The sequence below is a fragment of the Saccostrea echinata genome, unplaced genomic scaffold (genome assembly GCF_033153115.1).
Source record: "Saccostrea echinata isolate AGI-Se365-2 ecotype Australia unplaced genomic scaffold, CSIRO_AGI_Sech_v1 ptg000051l, whole genome shotgun sequence".
NCBI classification, from domain to species: domain Eukaryota; kingdom Metazoa; phylum Mollusca; class Bivalvia; order Ostreida; family Ostreidae; genus Saccostrea; species Saccostrea echinata.
Window position 1 is genome coordinate 6,534,351 of NW_026889800.1, and position 13,898 is coordinate 6,548,248.

General features: G+C 32.6%; 2 protein-coding genes across 2 annotated transcripts; both read left to right on the top strand.

The window, feature by feature from the left end:
• The first annotated feature begins 1,422 nt into the window (after window positions 1–1,422).
• Window positions 1,423–4,424, top strand: LOC133203510 (trichohyalin-like). The gene is made up of 5 exons (XM_061339285.1): window positions 1,423–1,473; window positions 1,770–2,087; window positions 2,862–2,890; window positions 3,139–4,109; window positions 4,379–4,424. The coding sequence occupies exons 1-5, from the start codon at window positions 1,458–1,460 to the stop codon at window positions 4,404–4,406; spliced, it is 1,362 nt and encodes a 453-aa protein (XP_061195269.1). The 5' UTR covers window positions 1,423–1,457; the 3' UTR covers window positions 4,407–4,424.
• A 3,139-nt stretch (window positions 4,425–7,563) lies between these two features.
• Window positions 7,564–13,261, top strand: LOC133203717 (solute carrier family 35 member E3-like). The gene is made up of 6 exons (XM_061339486.1): window positions 7,564–7,984; window positions 9,429–9,539; window positions 9,897–10,058; window positions 12,202–12,284; window positions 12,723–12,835; window positions 13,059–13,261. Exons 1-6 carry the CDS (start codon window positions 7,565–7,567, stop codon window positions 13,136–13,138), a joined length of 969 nt encoding a protein of 322 aa, XP_061195470.1. The 5' UTR covers window position 7,564; the 3' UTR covers window positions 13,139–13,261.
• Window positions 13,262–13,898: the final 637 nt, after the last annotated feature.

Sequence of the window (13,898 nt, forward strand, 5' to 3'; positions counted from 1 at the left end):
TTTAACGAAGTTATTTTGCAAATGACCAATCATAAGATACGAAAATTTCCGAGGTCCATCTTTATTGAAGCAGTTGTTTTATATATTTATGATATTAAAATGAATGTTACATGCTCACAATAAATCCTACTCAACGTGGCCAGTTGAATTAAACATACAGCTATATCTTGCTCTTACAATAAAATGCTATATCATGTACCATGGGCTTGTGTCGGAAACATGAAAGATCAAAGGGTCAGGGAATCTAACACTTCAGTGACACTTCTATTTATTTTCTAACTGAACAATTTGGTTAAAAGCGTAATTACTCAAATCGTTTAAAATAAATTCAATCTTGCATGTTTAATTGCCTTATACTTAATTAATCAGATAAAGAAAAAAAAATATTTTCTGAAGCACTTCCTTTGTTTCCCCCTTTCAGCGGGGTTTTAAAACTTTACAATTTTGTAGGATATTAAATTTCAAAACATTTGTAATTTCTGTCATTATTTTTGTTTGATTCATTGTTTAAAGGACATATGGAATATTATATACGCTTTAAGCTGAGTGCATCTGTAATATCACTCTTTTAAATTTACATTCCATAGTCCTTTTGTGTATATGTATATATGTAAATTAGAGGCATAAATATATGACTATGAAGCTTAAGACGCCACAGTTATATCAACTAACTCTTCAAAAGAAAAGAATTTAATTGAAAAATAACTTTTATAACATAAAACCATATATACGAATATTTCGAACAAGAACTGGTATGCAGGTATGGTTTCTTCATGGCCTAAGTATGCTAAAATCAATACTTAATGAATGAATCAAAGGCAGTTTTGCGTCATCGTGTTCATCATATTATTATTTCTGATCAAGCCTGTTTAAGCAATTTATGATACAAAGAAATAACAAAAAAATGATTTATACCTTTAAGTAATTTGCCAAATAAACATCTTTATCTATCAAATTCCTTAACATTTACAATAGCTCACTCTGGACTAATCAATTTTGCTCTGCTCCTGATTTGTATTGTTTGAATGGACTTTTGAATTTGAATACTGTTCGTTATCTCCATATTTCATTTGAAATAAGTAAATTTTACAAATTGTGTGCCATGTTTTTCTCACATACAAGTAAAGTTATGAGTCATGCACATTTGGAGTTCAATATCTCTAATTTTTACCATTCATTGCCCGGACATCTGAGAATTCTGTTCTTTGAATAAGACGTCACAACATATGTTCTGAAATCTGCTATTAACAATTCTATCACTGTAATTTGCGGAACTTCTCATGTTTGGGAATTTTTTCAAAAGTGGATCTGGTGCAGTCATTAACAATATAAATGACTAAGTAGTGATTGGGACAAAGAAATTACAAGTACACTGTTTCAAAGACTGGATGATTGCCAAAATTCATTAGAAAGAATTTTGTAACATACTAGTCAGATACAAGATTAAAATTTTGGGAATGTCCTTTTCAGTTTGTAAGTATCTTATACCGTAATTTATTTTCCATATGACGCTTGATTTATTGTTGTTTCAAGGCATTAAAAAAATCTAACATCTTTATCTATCATACCTTAACATTTACAATAGCTTACTCTAGACAAATCAATTTTGCTCTGCTCCTGATTTATATTGTTTGAATGGACGTTATAAGCTTGAATACTGTTCGTTATCTCCATATTTCGTTTCACTTGAAATAAGAAAATTTTACAAATTGATTTCAAAGTATGTGAAAAACCAATTAAAACCAATTTGACATTTCACTGTCTTTCAGTGGTCATGGATAAAAACAGAAAAATAATCATCAACAATAACAAAGACGAACTAAAGATTGTTTCAAATTGGGGTCAGGTCAAACGGAACGTCAAACTCTCAGACGTGGTGGACCCACTGATAGAGAAAGGACTCATCACGCCCGACCAATGGATGGACATCAAAAATCGACCAATCAGCGAGCCAGAAAAGATGGAGGAATTCATGTATATACTTCTGAAACAGAAGTCAGGAGCTCTGGGGATTTTTCTGAAAGCATTAAGAAACTCCGGTTTTCATCATGTTGCCGACGAATTAGAAGGGATTCCTCATAAAGATGGTCTGTATGGAGAATTTTCTTCCATTACTTTTAAATGGAATTCAGTTCAAATTTTATTTAGATTTCAAATATTACTAACCATAACTTACTTCCGCAAGTAAAGGCTTTTATACAGTCAAATGAGGGACATACGCAACGTAGTTTTGAGCTTTTTTCCCCTAATCTCCTGAAATTGAAGAGGTCCAATTGCGTGTGACTCCTTTGATGCTGTGGACCTTTTCTAAAGCAAATTTTGAAGAAATACCGATTAAAGCTGTATGTTTGGCCATTCTTTGTGAATTTTTCATTGAACGTTGATAGTACAATGACTTTTTTTAGTATCTTGAAGAATTATGTTGCATATGACCTTAACCCCAAAATATACCATTAACAAATTTATTAAAGAAATTATATTTTGATTTTTAAAAAGGAAAAATAAAAATTGATACTTGTACAATAAACTAGACAAACCGAGATCCAACATTGTAGATAAACAAACATTTCTATTTTGGGGAAATCATCCACTGCCTTGACTAATTTAAATGCATTGTCCTGATTCTTTTTGTTAAATAAAGCAACAAAACAAAATGAATTTCAAAAATATTTAACCATATGATACCATTTTAAAGTTCATCAATGATATGGACATTGGTATCGATTGATGTTAATTTTACCTCCTTGACTTATGTTTTCTTTGCTTTAATGAATAAGTAATTCAAAGTCTATCAATAAGGTTGATATACTGGTTAAGAATTTATGTTGGTCTCATTTCCCTCTCCTATTTTTTCATTAAAGGTTGTGATCATTCGAGGACACACCCCAGGGTAAGTAGCTTACTTAAAATTTTAATAACTCTCAAATTTTATAAAAGTTGTTATGTAGAGTTAACAAATCGCAAAGATTAAGTATAATATCGATTCTTCACATGCTATTCTATTTGAAATACACATGTACTATATTAAAACATTTATGAAATAATTCAATGATTTTTTATTCTATAGCGATGTATGATTCTATAACATAAATTTCCACTGTCAAGTGCATATGTGAAAGTAATTTAATTTCTGCGTAGGTTCCTGATGTTTGCACAACAGAGACGAATAAAGAAGGGAAAAGTGGGGGCCAAGGTTCTGCCTCATCTTCGAAAAGTACCGACACAGTGCGCCAGGAGGATCTCCACAAAATGAAAGAGGAAATAAAAGACGAATTGCGCAACATTCGTGAAAATTTGGCATCTGAAAGAAAACAAGACAGAGACCAATTGTTGTTGCTTCAGCGAGAACATAAACATTTACAAAATGATTTCGAAAGACTTCGACAACAGAAAAGTGAACTGTCATCGCGTTTGGATGATCTGATGAGTTCTGTTGACAGTTTAAAGAGCAAACTGGAAGAAAAAGAACGTGAATATCAGGAGCTGAAAAGAATAAATAACGGACTGAGAGAAGATTTGATGAGACAAAATAAGAGTAACTCCAGATCCATACAGAAAAAGGACAAAGAGAAAGAGGAAATGGAGAAAAGGTTAGAGAAGAAGGAGGATGAATATAAATTATTACAAGCCATGATGGAGACCTTAAAAAGTGACCACGAGGAGAGGCTACACAGACTTAAAGTCGTAAACAAAGAAAAGGTAAGGTTAGACGGGGAGTACAAAAACGTTCTGTTGGAGAAAAAAGAACTGGAATCTAAGTACCAAGCCCTAAACCAGCAGGTAAAGGAAGTACAAGTGAAGCATACAAAGGAAGTGACGCAACTCCAAGGTGACGTCAAGGATCGTATGTTGAGGATCGAGGAGCTAGAGAGAGACAAAAACGAACTATCACAACAACTAAGCGAGTCCGAAAAAGAAAACGAAGAACTAAAAAAGGAGAACAAGAAACTAGAACAGGATTTACGCCGCACTGAAGGGGATAAGGAAATTCTGCAAACGAGGCTTCGTCAGTCCGACCTTCAAAAGTATACAGTCCCTCCGTTCTCTTCGGTGGCTAGGCATCCAAATTATCCTCCCCAGACAAGAGCCCCGCCAAAGCCTCAATGGAGGTATGTTTCTTTTCACAACTTGTCTTTCATTTATGATTACCGAGTTTTGAAGTTTAAGACCTCTTTTGATATACTACTGTAGAATGTTTCCTATATATACTCAGTATACTTTTCATCGCAATATAACAGACAACTGCCTTAGATTAATATTCATAGCATTAGTGTTCAGCATTTTTCTGAGAGTGTACTATTTGAAGCAAATATATATGTGCAATGTAAAAAGTTTTAATAATACATTTTACACGATTTAATTTTCAAACATTTTGCAGGTTGGGAGCACGTGGCAAACATCACTAAAATTCACGTAAAGATACTAATATACGGTCAGAATGATTTGTTGTAAATATCTGAAATCAGATAAATGTATTTCATAAAAGTGTATCTTCCTTTCACTTAAACACGCACGTCTTTTTCTGTATTGTAGAATTCTCCTTTTCCGTTATGAAGATTGTTCGTTGCAGGACCACATGTCTGCATGGTTTAACAGAGACAGAGAAAGGGACATTGTTGAAATATGCCCTGTTTATCAGCTGTTTATTTAAACATTGAAGGAAATTAAATACATAACCTCTTTTTTCTGCAACGATTGCAGCCGTCATACCTCGTTGAACAAAACAAAGAAATATACACATTGTATACATATTTATATCTGTATGAATTATTAATATAAAGTAGGTGAAAGTATACGTATCATCGATCCGGATGTTAAATGTACACAACTTACATTGTAGGTTGACTCTAAACACATTTTTCCATGTTTAGAGATACAGAAGGATCTAACTAGTTAAAATGTAAATTGTACTCATTGCCTCAGATAATGTTTGAAGCAATTTGGTTTTAACTGTAAGAAATAAAGGAGAAAATATTCACTTGGTGTAAATATTGGTCAATTGCTCAACAATCATATTGTTAATTTTGTGATGTACACAGAAGAAATATAACAAGTTTTAGAAAGTCTGGAATACAAAATATTGTCTAATAATAGATACCCAGCTAAAAAAAAAATGTACCAGGTCTAAGTAAGGGATGCATCCTTGCTTTTTACTACACAAGAAATACTTGTAAGGAAGAAATATTCGGTTACAGAATAGAAATAAATCACATGTATAATTTTTTGTTACTATGTCAATTTACATATTTTTTTCTTAAAAAATAAAATAAATAAAAAAAAAAAGAATAATAATAAAATTTAAAAAAACCCATATTTAAAAAAAGAAACAATACCAATATAAGTTATATAATATATGTCTACACTGTTTGAAAAGTTGATAATTCAGTTTCCCTTCAACTTTACGAGACTTTAAAAGAAGAAACACGTATAACACAATATTTGACAATGTGCACAATTAATCCCAGTATGTATTATTACTAAGCTACATAAATTTAAGTCATTCTTTTCCTTTAAAGAATTTTCATCTTCCAGATAAAATACATGTATGTACCAACAAATCCTGCTACAATACTATGAAAATGGTTGTGACATTAAGATTTCACAAATTCAGTGCATTGCCATAGGCGTCGGAAGCAAATTGAAAGTGGGGGGGGGGGGAGGCTAAACCAAAGGAAAAAGGTAAGCCCCAATTTCCAATGCCTATATTATGTCTATCTTTGAAAAAAGAGTGGGGGAGGGCTAAGCTAGCCCCCCTAGCCCCCCCCCCCCCCCCCCGGTTCCGACGCCTATGATTGCTTGGCTAGTCAAATTCGGGGGCGTATACATATAGTAATTTGAGTCGTAATTATTAAAAGCTAGATTCCCTTGTTTCAATCGCCAAATGAATTGTCCTCTACAAAAATTTAGAATTTTTCAATTTAAATTTGTATATGACAATTAAATAGTCATAACACCAAATTCTCTATTTTAATAAAAATTTGTGGGAAGATAGAATGAATAAATTAATAAAAGAAAAAAGAGAAATTGAAATTAATAGATTTTTTTTTTTTAATTTTTTTTTTATTGCCCCATCACATGTCCAAGTATATAATAGTGCCAGGGTTGGGGCCCTGGGTTCACTAAGTAATATACATAATACACATATATATTACACAATCATAATGTGACAGGACATTTTTTTCACATATCATTCACACACCATTCGCTACATAACATGCATATGATTATATTTATAATAATATTTAACAATCTTAATATAATCAGTGAAAAGTTGATGTACATCTGTAACTGCATTGTTTTTTCAAATATATTAATCATATTAAAACATTATCAAATTCCATCGTTTTTTAAAACTGTCCATTTCCCCATTTTTCTTATAAATATATTTTTCACAATTAAAATAATACATAACCTCTTGTTTGACCCTCTCAAAAGATGGTACACATTTTTTGCATCTATTTCTATAAATATGCTTTTTTATTATACATACTACTAAATTAAATATATTGTTATATTTATAATGTTTTCCGAACAAAACATCAACTTTGTTTAGAGATATATCAACTCCAAACTGTTCTTTCATCCACATGATCCAATCCATTACTTTTTCCCAAGTTTCTGCAACACACTCGCATACCCAGAAGAAATTAATAGATTTTTATCTGAAATAAATGACAAACATGCCACAATGGACTTAAAATCCCAGCATGTTCAGTCGGCTTAAATAAAAGTGTAGTTTGACCACACACGTTAAATACGTTCTCTCTCCTTCTCTTCTTGGTGGAATATACAATGTAGTCCGAAATGTGACCTGTCAATGATTTAATATTTTAAAAGTGATCCGTTTAAATTATTTTTATTCGCAGGAAAAAAATGGAATATAGCGAATGATTCCTTTGCCTGTCCCAATTAAAATCGATTCTAAAAAGTTCAAATTAAAATCTGAAACCTTGAGATAAATTTCAATCTCTTAGGAATTGGGAAATTAAAATAAAACATACATATATACACCCTTGGTCCAATGATATTTTTTATTTTCTTCTTTCATAAATTATATTTATATGTTTATTATACGATAACGCGGGTAAGATTTTTTTTTTAAATAAAACGTTTACCTGTTTACGTTACTTTTTGGATAAATGTATGCTAGAAGCATACTTAATTTATGAAGGAAGACAAATAAAAATATCATTGGGTGGGGGGGGGGGGGGGGGGAGACCACAAGCACCTGTTTGGTAATATTCGGGAAACACTTAAAAACGTTAATTAATATACCAACGCCGAGCAAAAATTTACTTCTCGTCCAAATTTCTAGATCCGCGCCTGTAGAATGATCTAAACGTGCTAAATCAAAACATATTGCTCTTTGTGACTTTTTGATAAAATATTCGTCCTGTGGCGTATTTAACATGCTTTTCCTTCGTCTTAATCGTAACGCGTCGGGTAGGTCGATCGGACAGGTCGATCCGCTCGCCTCTCCTTCTTACTGATGATGATGTAAGGGGACTTAAGCAGGAAGTGGTACCTGATATGATGTAAGCGGCCACGTTTGTAAACTTGTTTTATGAAGAACTTCAAGTTCAAGAAGTATAGGATGCGTTCGACCCCGTCTAATTCTTTTGTGACATTTGCAATTATTTTAAATATATCTGCTTCGATTTCAATTGTTTTACTGAACAAATGGATTTACACGGTTCACGGATTTCCAAATGTCAGTCTGACTTGTCTACATTTCATCGTGACAACACTCGGACTTTTCGTCTGTCAGAAACTCGATATTTTCCAGCCCAAAAGTGTTCCTATATCTAAAATGATACCACTAGCCTTGACATTTTGTGGTTTTGTGGTGTTTACAAATTTATCATTGGAGTCAAACACAGTTGGGACCTATCAGCTAATTAAGATGCTGACGACGCCGTGTATTATGGTTATACAGACCTTGTTTTACAGTAAAAACTTCTCCACTAGTATCAGGTTAACAGTAGTAAGTAGTACTCCTAGTCTGTAGCAAACATTTGATTACACTTCAATAAAAGATAACTTTAATAATTTGTGAATTGAAACTATTTAGCTTTACATTCGACTGCAAATTTGATGGTGTGCAGAATTTTCAGTCATTCATTTTGGAAGTCCTTTTGACAAACAAAAACAATGTTGGTTGCATATTACAAAGTTTTGGCATGTTCATGCACCCATCTCAATCTGGACCTGAGCCAAAGGCTCTTGTGAGCCTCTCTGATCAAACTCAAAGAGTGTCTGAATTGAATAACTCATGTCACTTTCTCTGAAGAGTCAATTTGAGAGTCTTGCCTAACTATTATTATATATACTCATGTTATTCCATTCGTTTTCTTTGAAGAATCGACCAGGTTCAGAGACATTTAGGATTTTACCTCTCTCTCTCTCTCTCTCTCTATATATATATCAGGTATATATTCAGGGCTCGAAATAATTGATGGCCCGCTGGTCTAGGGCCAGTGAATTTTCAATCTGGGCTAGTACATTGCAGAGGACGTGTGCCCCTTGGGTCAGCATTTTTTTATGCATAATAAAATTCATTCACAGTCAGGTTAGTTAATTTGACAGGGTTGTGTGTCCCATCTTCTGCTGCTTCTTGTTTTGTTAAATTGTACTTCTAAGTATCACAATATAAAAAAATATTACTATTATTATTATATGGTTTTGGGCCAGTCTTTTTAAAATCTACTGGGCCAGTGGGACAGTGAAAGTACTAAGCTGACCAGTAAAAATTTAAGGTGATAACCCAAGTGACCAGTAAACAAAAATAATTATTTCTAGCCCTGATATATTCATTCACATTATTCTATTTGAATTCCTGAAATCTTTGCAAATTTTAAACATAAAATGCTTTATATCATTAAAATCTGTTTTATACAGGTAATGACGTAAACGTGAACAACATCAAACTTATTCAATTCACGAATTGAATAACATGATTATGCCATGGTTCCAAGTAATTAGTATTCATAAAAAATAGGTCAAAGGTTATGTAATGCTGACATTTTTTATTCTTCTTATGTTATTCTTATGTTAAACACTTGCCTAATATTATGGACTTACCTCTCAAAGGTCAAAGAATATTTGTATATTGGCACTTTGGAATGTGAAAGTAGGTCAGAGGTCAAGTTTAAAGGTCAAGAAATTTAGTAACCCTGGTATTTTAAAAAAGCCATTCTTGCAAGCAAAATATCAAAACCTTATCTCTAACACTGTTCTCAAGACATAAGGTGTAACAGATAGACAGACAGACAGCTAAACAGATGCTTGGTGATTTAAAAGTGATCCCTAAGTGACATAAGTGTTTCTAGATCTGCTCTGCAGGTGACACAAAAATAAAAACGATATATATAGTATATTCATGATATTTGAGAGCAGCATAATCATCCATTTTACATTTTTTTTTTCAGGTTCCAATAGCTGTAGGTGTCACTTTATATTCGTATTACGATGTCAAGTTTAACTTCCTAGGGATATTCTATGCTTCTATAGGAGTAGTTGTAACATCGTTATACCAAGTGGTAAGCTCTGGTAAATCTGGTACCATATTATTTGACATGTGAAGTGCAAAATCTTATGACCAATGAATATATGGTCATTGTTTTATTATGTGTAATAGAGAGTTAGTTACTTTTCCATATTAATTTTTGAATTAATATCACTGGAAACTGGAAATTCTGCAGTTATCAGAAATTATTTATTGACATTCTCTATGTAATATACAATGCCATTATTATTTTTTACTCTATACTTCCAGTTTTGAATTGAGAGGGAAAAAATAATGCTTACTTGTAAAAAAAATTAATGCTACATGAATTCAATAAACATATAAATGCACTTAAAGCTTAATTAGTGAATTCATTGTACATATTTTTCAGTGGGTGGGAGAGAAGCAGCATGAACTACAGATAAATTCCATGCAGCTCCTCTACTATCAGGCTCCATTGTCAGCTTTCTTACTTATGTTAGTTATTCCATTTATTGAGGCCCCTGTCTACAGTATACATGGGGCCATGGGACACTGGGATTTGAATACTTTGGTAAGTTGTTATTGGACACCAGCACTGGGCCTCTGCAGATGTAAATCACTTACAACTTAACTATTAAGTAGTAGAATTCTTTCTAAACCTCTTTCAAAATAATGGATTTTTAGATAAATTGATTCAAAGTACTGAGTGTGTAATAATTTAAAGGTTGATGACATGGATATGTTGATAAAATTGATGAATAAATAGTAGGGTTGTCAACAAGTGACCAATTACTCGAGTACGCATTGAAAGGTTTGAATATTGATTACTGAAATTGTTATTCGAGTACTTGGAAAAAAATAAAACCATGCAGTATTTCTTACTTTCTTCATTATTTGTCACACGTACGTTCTAATTCCAGAGTTTATCATACCATTATCTCGGCTACCTAGCGTAGATTTTAGACTCTGTCATGTTTTGACAACAAAGTCAAGTCATTAGCATCTTGGTCAGTGGTGGTGCATTCTTTTGTTTATAGCCAAGGACATGTCATAATTGGAAGGCCCAGTTCAAATTAATTCATTTCAAAATAGTACGGACTCTTTTATTACTACATGTAACTTAAATAAGTAGCAAAAATGCTACCTTCTTCTAATAATATAAATCAGGAAATATTTTAAATACATTTATAAAATGATGATTATGTGAAGCTAAATTTACTAACATGAGAGGGACAAACAATATGTTAAATCATTAATTTAAATAACATATCAAGCGAAGTGACTAGAGGTGTAACAATACAGCGATACATCGATCGTATTGATCGCAAGGTCTCACGATACGCATATTGTATCGCCATGTATGTATCGTGATACAGTACAAGATAATTTTCATTGTCTTATTTGAAAATTCTACATGCAAACTGAGAAATTTTTATGCTGCAAAATTATTGAAAACAAGGTAGCAACAAAAAAAAATACCATGCTAAGACTATAAGTCCACCTATAAATAACTTTGGTTAGGGGTCTCAAGATATTATTTTTATATTTTCTATAACTGTGGAGGTTATAAGCAGAGAATAATATGTAAAAATAACAGTCAATTCAATTGTTGGCAGTTGTATCATGATACATGTTGTATCGCATGACCATATCATGATATGTATCATATCGTTAGGTAGCCTGCATTACTCAGGCCTAGTAGTGACATTAAAGTAACACCAAAAAAAAAAACCCAGCCGTTTTAAAATATTAAATTTTCTGCAAAGCAAAAAATTTGTCAGGCATACAATCTGGTGATATGTATATAACACAAGCAACATAGTTGTCATAGTAGATCTATATGTGTCATGTTGTGTCATTGTAACATTAAAAATTCACGAAAAATATTTACATTCATGTTGATATTGATAATCATTCCAAACTTCCCTTGCATCAAAATTGAATGTTAATCATAATTTTATATATCTTATATTTATTAAAATTATTTGGATATTATCTTTTTCTTTTTACTCCAGACTTAATTAACAATGGCATTTTGATCATGAAATGAAGTTCAGTGACAATGAACAACATAAGATGAAGTAAACCAGCATAATTAATTTGTCATTCATTGGATTCGACAGTTGTTCTCGGTAATTTTAGCAACTCTGTGCAAATTAATAACAATAGCCATGTAAGGTAGATTCTTCAGAGATGAATATCCCTCTGTTGTACTAATACCCACCCATTCTTTTCGTCTATACTCATAGAAAAATAAAGTGTTGAAATTGAGCCAAATTTCACTGTCATCGGATCTAAAACATTATCAAATATGATAGGGTATTCCTCAAAATAATAAACGATATGAAATACTGACACTGTTCTTCAGGTGTCATTTTGTTTCACTCCTGTTAGAAAAATACTAGAATCATTGTAGATTGCTTATAGTTCATCATAAAAAAGTGGCTGCTGACAATAGTTATGGGTCTGTTGGGAATCTAATCCTTAATCACAGTAATTTTTTTTGCTTTAGTGCACATCTGTCCTAATAATGGTTTTTGCAGCCATTGTGAAGCACAGAAGGTGGCATTTTGCTGCACTCATCTTGATTTCCTGTAATATTCAAACTTTATGTGTTAAAATATTTTTTCTTATGCTCACATGAGGATTTAATATGATTAGGTCCCTCTTATACAAAGATTAATGATAAATGTATGTTTAATGTTTCTTTTCAGAGTGTGGTATTTTTATCTGGACTAATTGCATTCTGTGTGAATCTGTCTATATTTTGGATCATTGGCAACACCTCTCCAATGACGTATCCTTTTAACCAAAAAAATCTGATGGGACTGTATCTCCACTTGTCCAAGGACAAAATAGATGTCAGACATTTTCTTTAGATAATTTACCTGATTCAAATGTTACTTCATTCAAAACAGCAAAAAAAAAAAAAAAAAAAAATCTGACAGAGCAGTATTTATTGAAAAAGACTTAAGACATGCAGGAGTGTTAAAAAGTCTTTACCAATGTTAATTTGTACACATGGACTGTAACCCATGAGTCCTTCAAATGGATCCTCTCTTTCATGTCTTGGGAAGCTTGTGGACTCAAAATCCTGAAATTTTACAATAATGAATGTTTCAGTGTATATGAAAGCAGTGAGATAATGGTTATAATAACAGTTTGTGATTCTTCACACTTTTCTCCATAGAAATTCTGACTACAATGACAATAATCAAACCTTAACAGTTTTCAGATACAACATGGCCGGCCACCTTAAGTTCTGTGTTACCCTTCTAATGGGCTGGCTAATTTTTCATGACTCGCTTACACTTATCCAAATGTCAGGAATCATTTTTACTCTAACAGGTAAAATCAAAGATACAGAATTTAAGCTTAACTTGGCATTTCTGCCATATTTCTTGTTAAGGTGCCAGTGTGGCCTATTGTTCCTTAAATTCTGCTAACATTGCAACCTGCAGCTCTTGTCAACAGTTTGTAACATTGTGTGCTTATATATCTTTATATATATGGTAATGTGAGATTTACCTGTATTTGCATCTGAATTGTTGTACTTTATCTGTATTTCCAGGTGTTACCGCCTATACACATCTGAAGCTCAAGGAACAAGATCAAGTCACACCCCTCCCCTCCGTGGTCAGCAAGGCATAGTGGAGGGGGATTCTTATGTTGCTCCCCAAAAGTCCCATTTATACCATGTACTGGTCAGAGGATATTAGTTTTCTCTTTTAAAGTTAGATTGTACTAATAATAAATGTATTTCAAGACCGAATCTTCAAGAGTTTCTTTATACCTACAAGTATAAAACAATGTGTTCATATAATAATACAGTTAGTATCTTGTATTTATTAAGCACAATTGTTTAGCCACTTTTGAAGGACAATATTCACCTCAATCAACCTGTGGTTCAATGAAAATTGTCACAGATACCTACATATAAATTGACTTTGTAAAAGTCAATAATTTATATTGAAGGAATCTTATAGGAGACTTGAACTGTGGGATATTGTGACTTGTTATACCTTTAAAAATTTGTTCCTATATAAATCAGTACTAATAAAAGTCTAACATTTTCAATGTTTTACTGAGCGGGCATGAAAAAATTGATGTTTGACCGCAGAGTGAGATATTGGACCTGTCGATGAGATGTTGGACCACTTATGTCACACAAAGGGCATGGTCAGCTAAATCTCATTTGCATTCGGTGGTGTTTGACATACATGTACCAGGTATGTCAAAAAAAATAAATAAAAGGTATAACAAAACATTTATTGACTGTGTTCTCAGGCAAAATGCGTTTTGTCGACCCCTCGAACCAAACTGTTTGCCTTCAGCCTAACGGCCTCAGGGAAACAGTTTGGTTCTTGGGTCCGACAAAACGCATGTTGCCCTCGAACCCATTCAATAAATG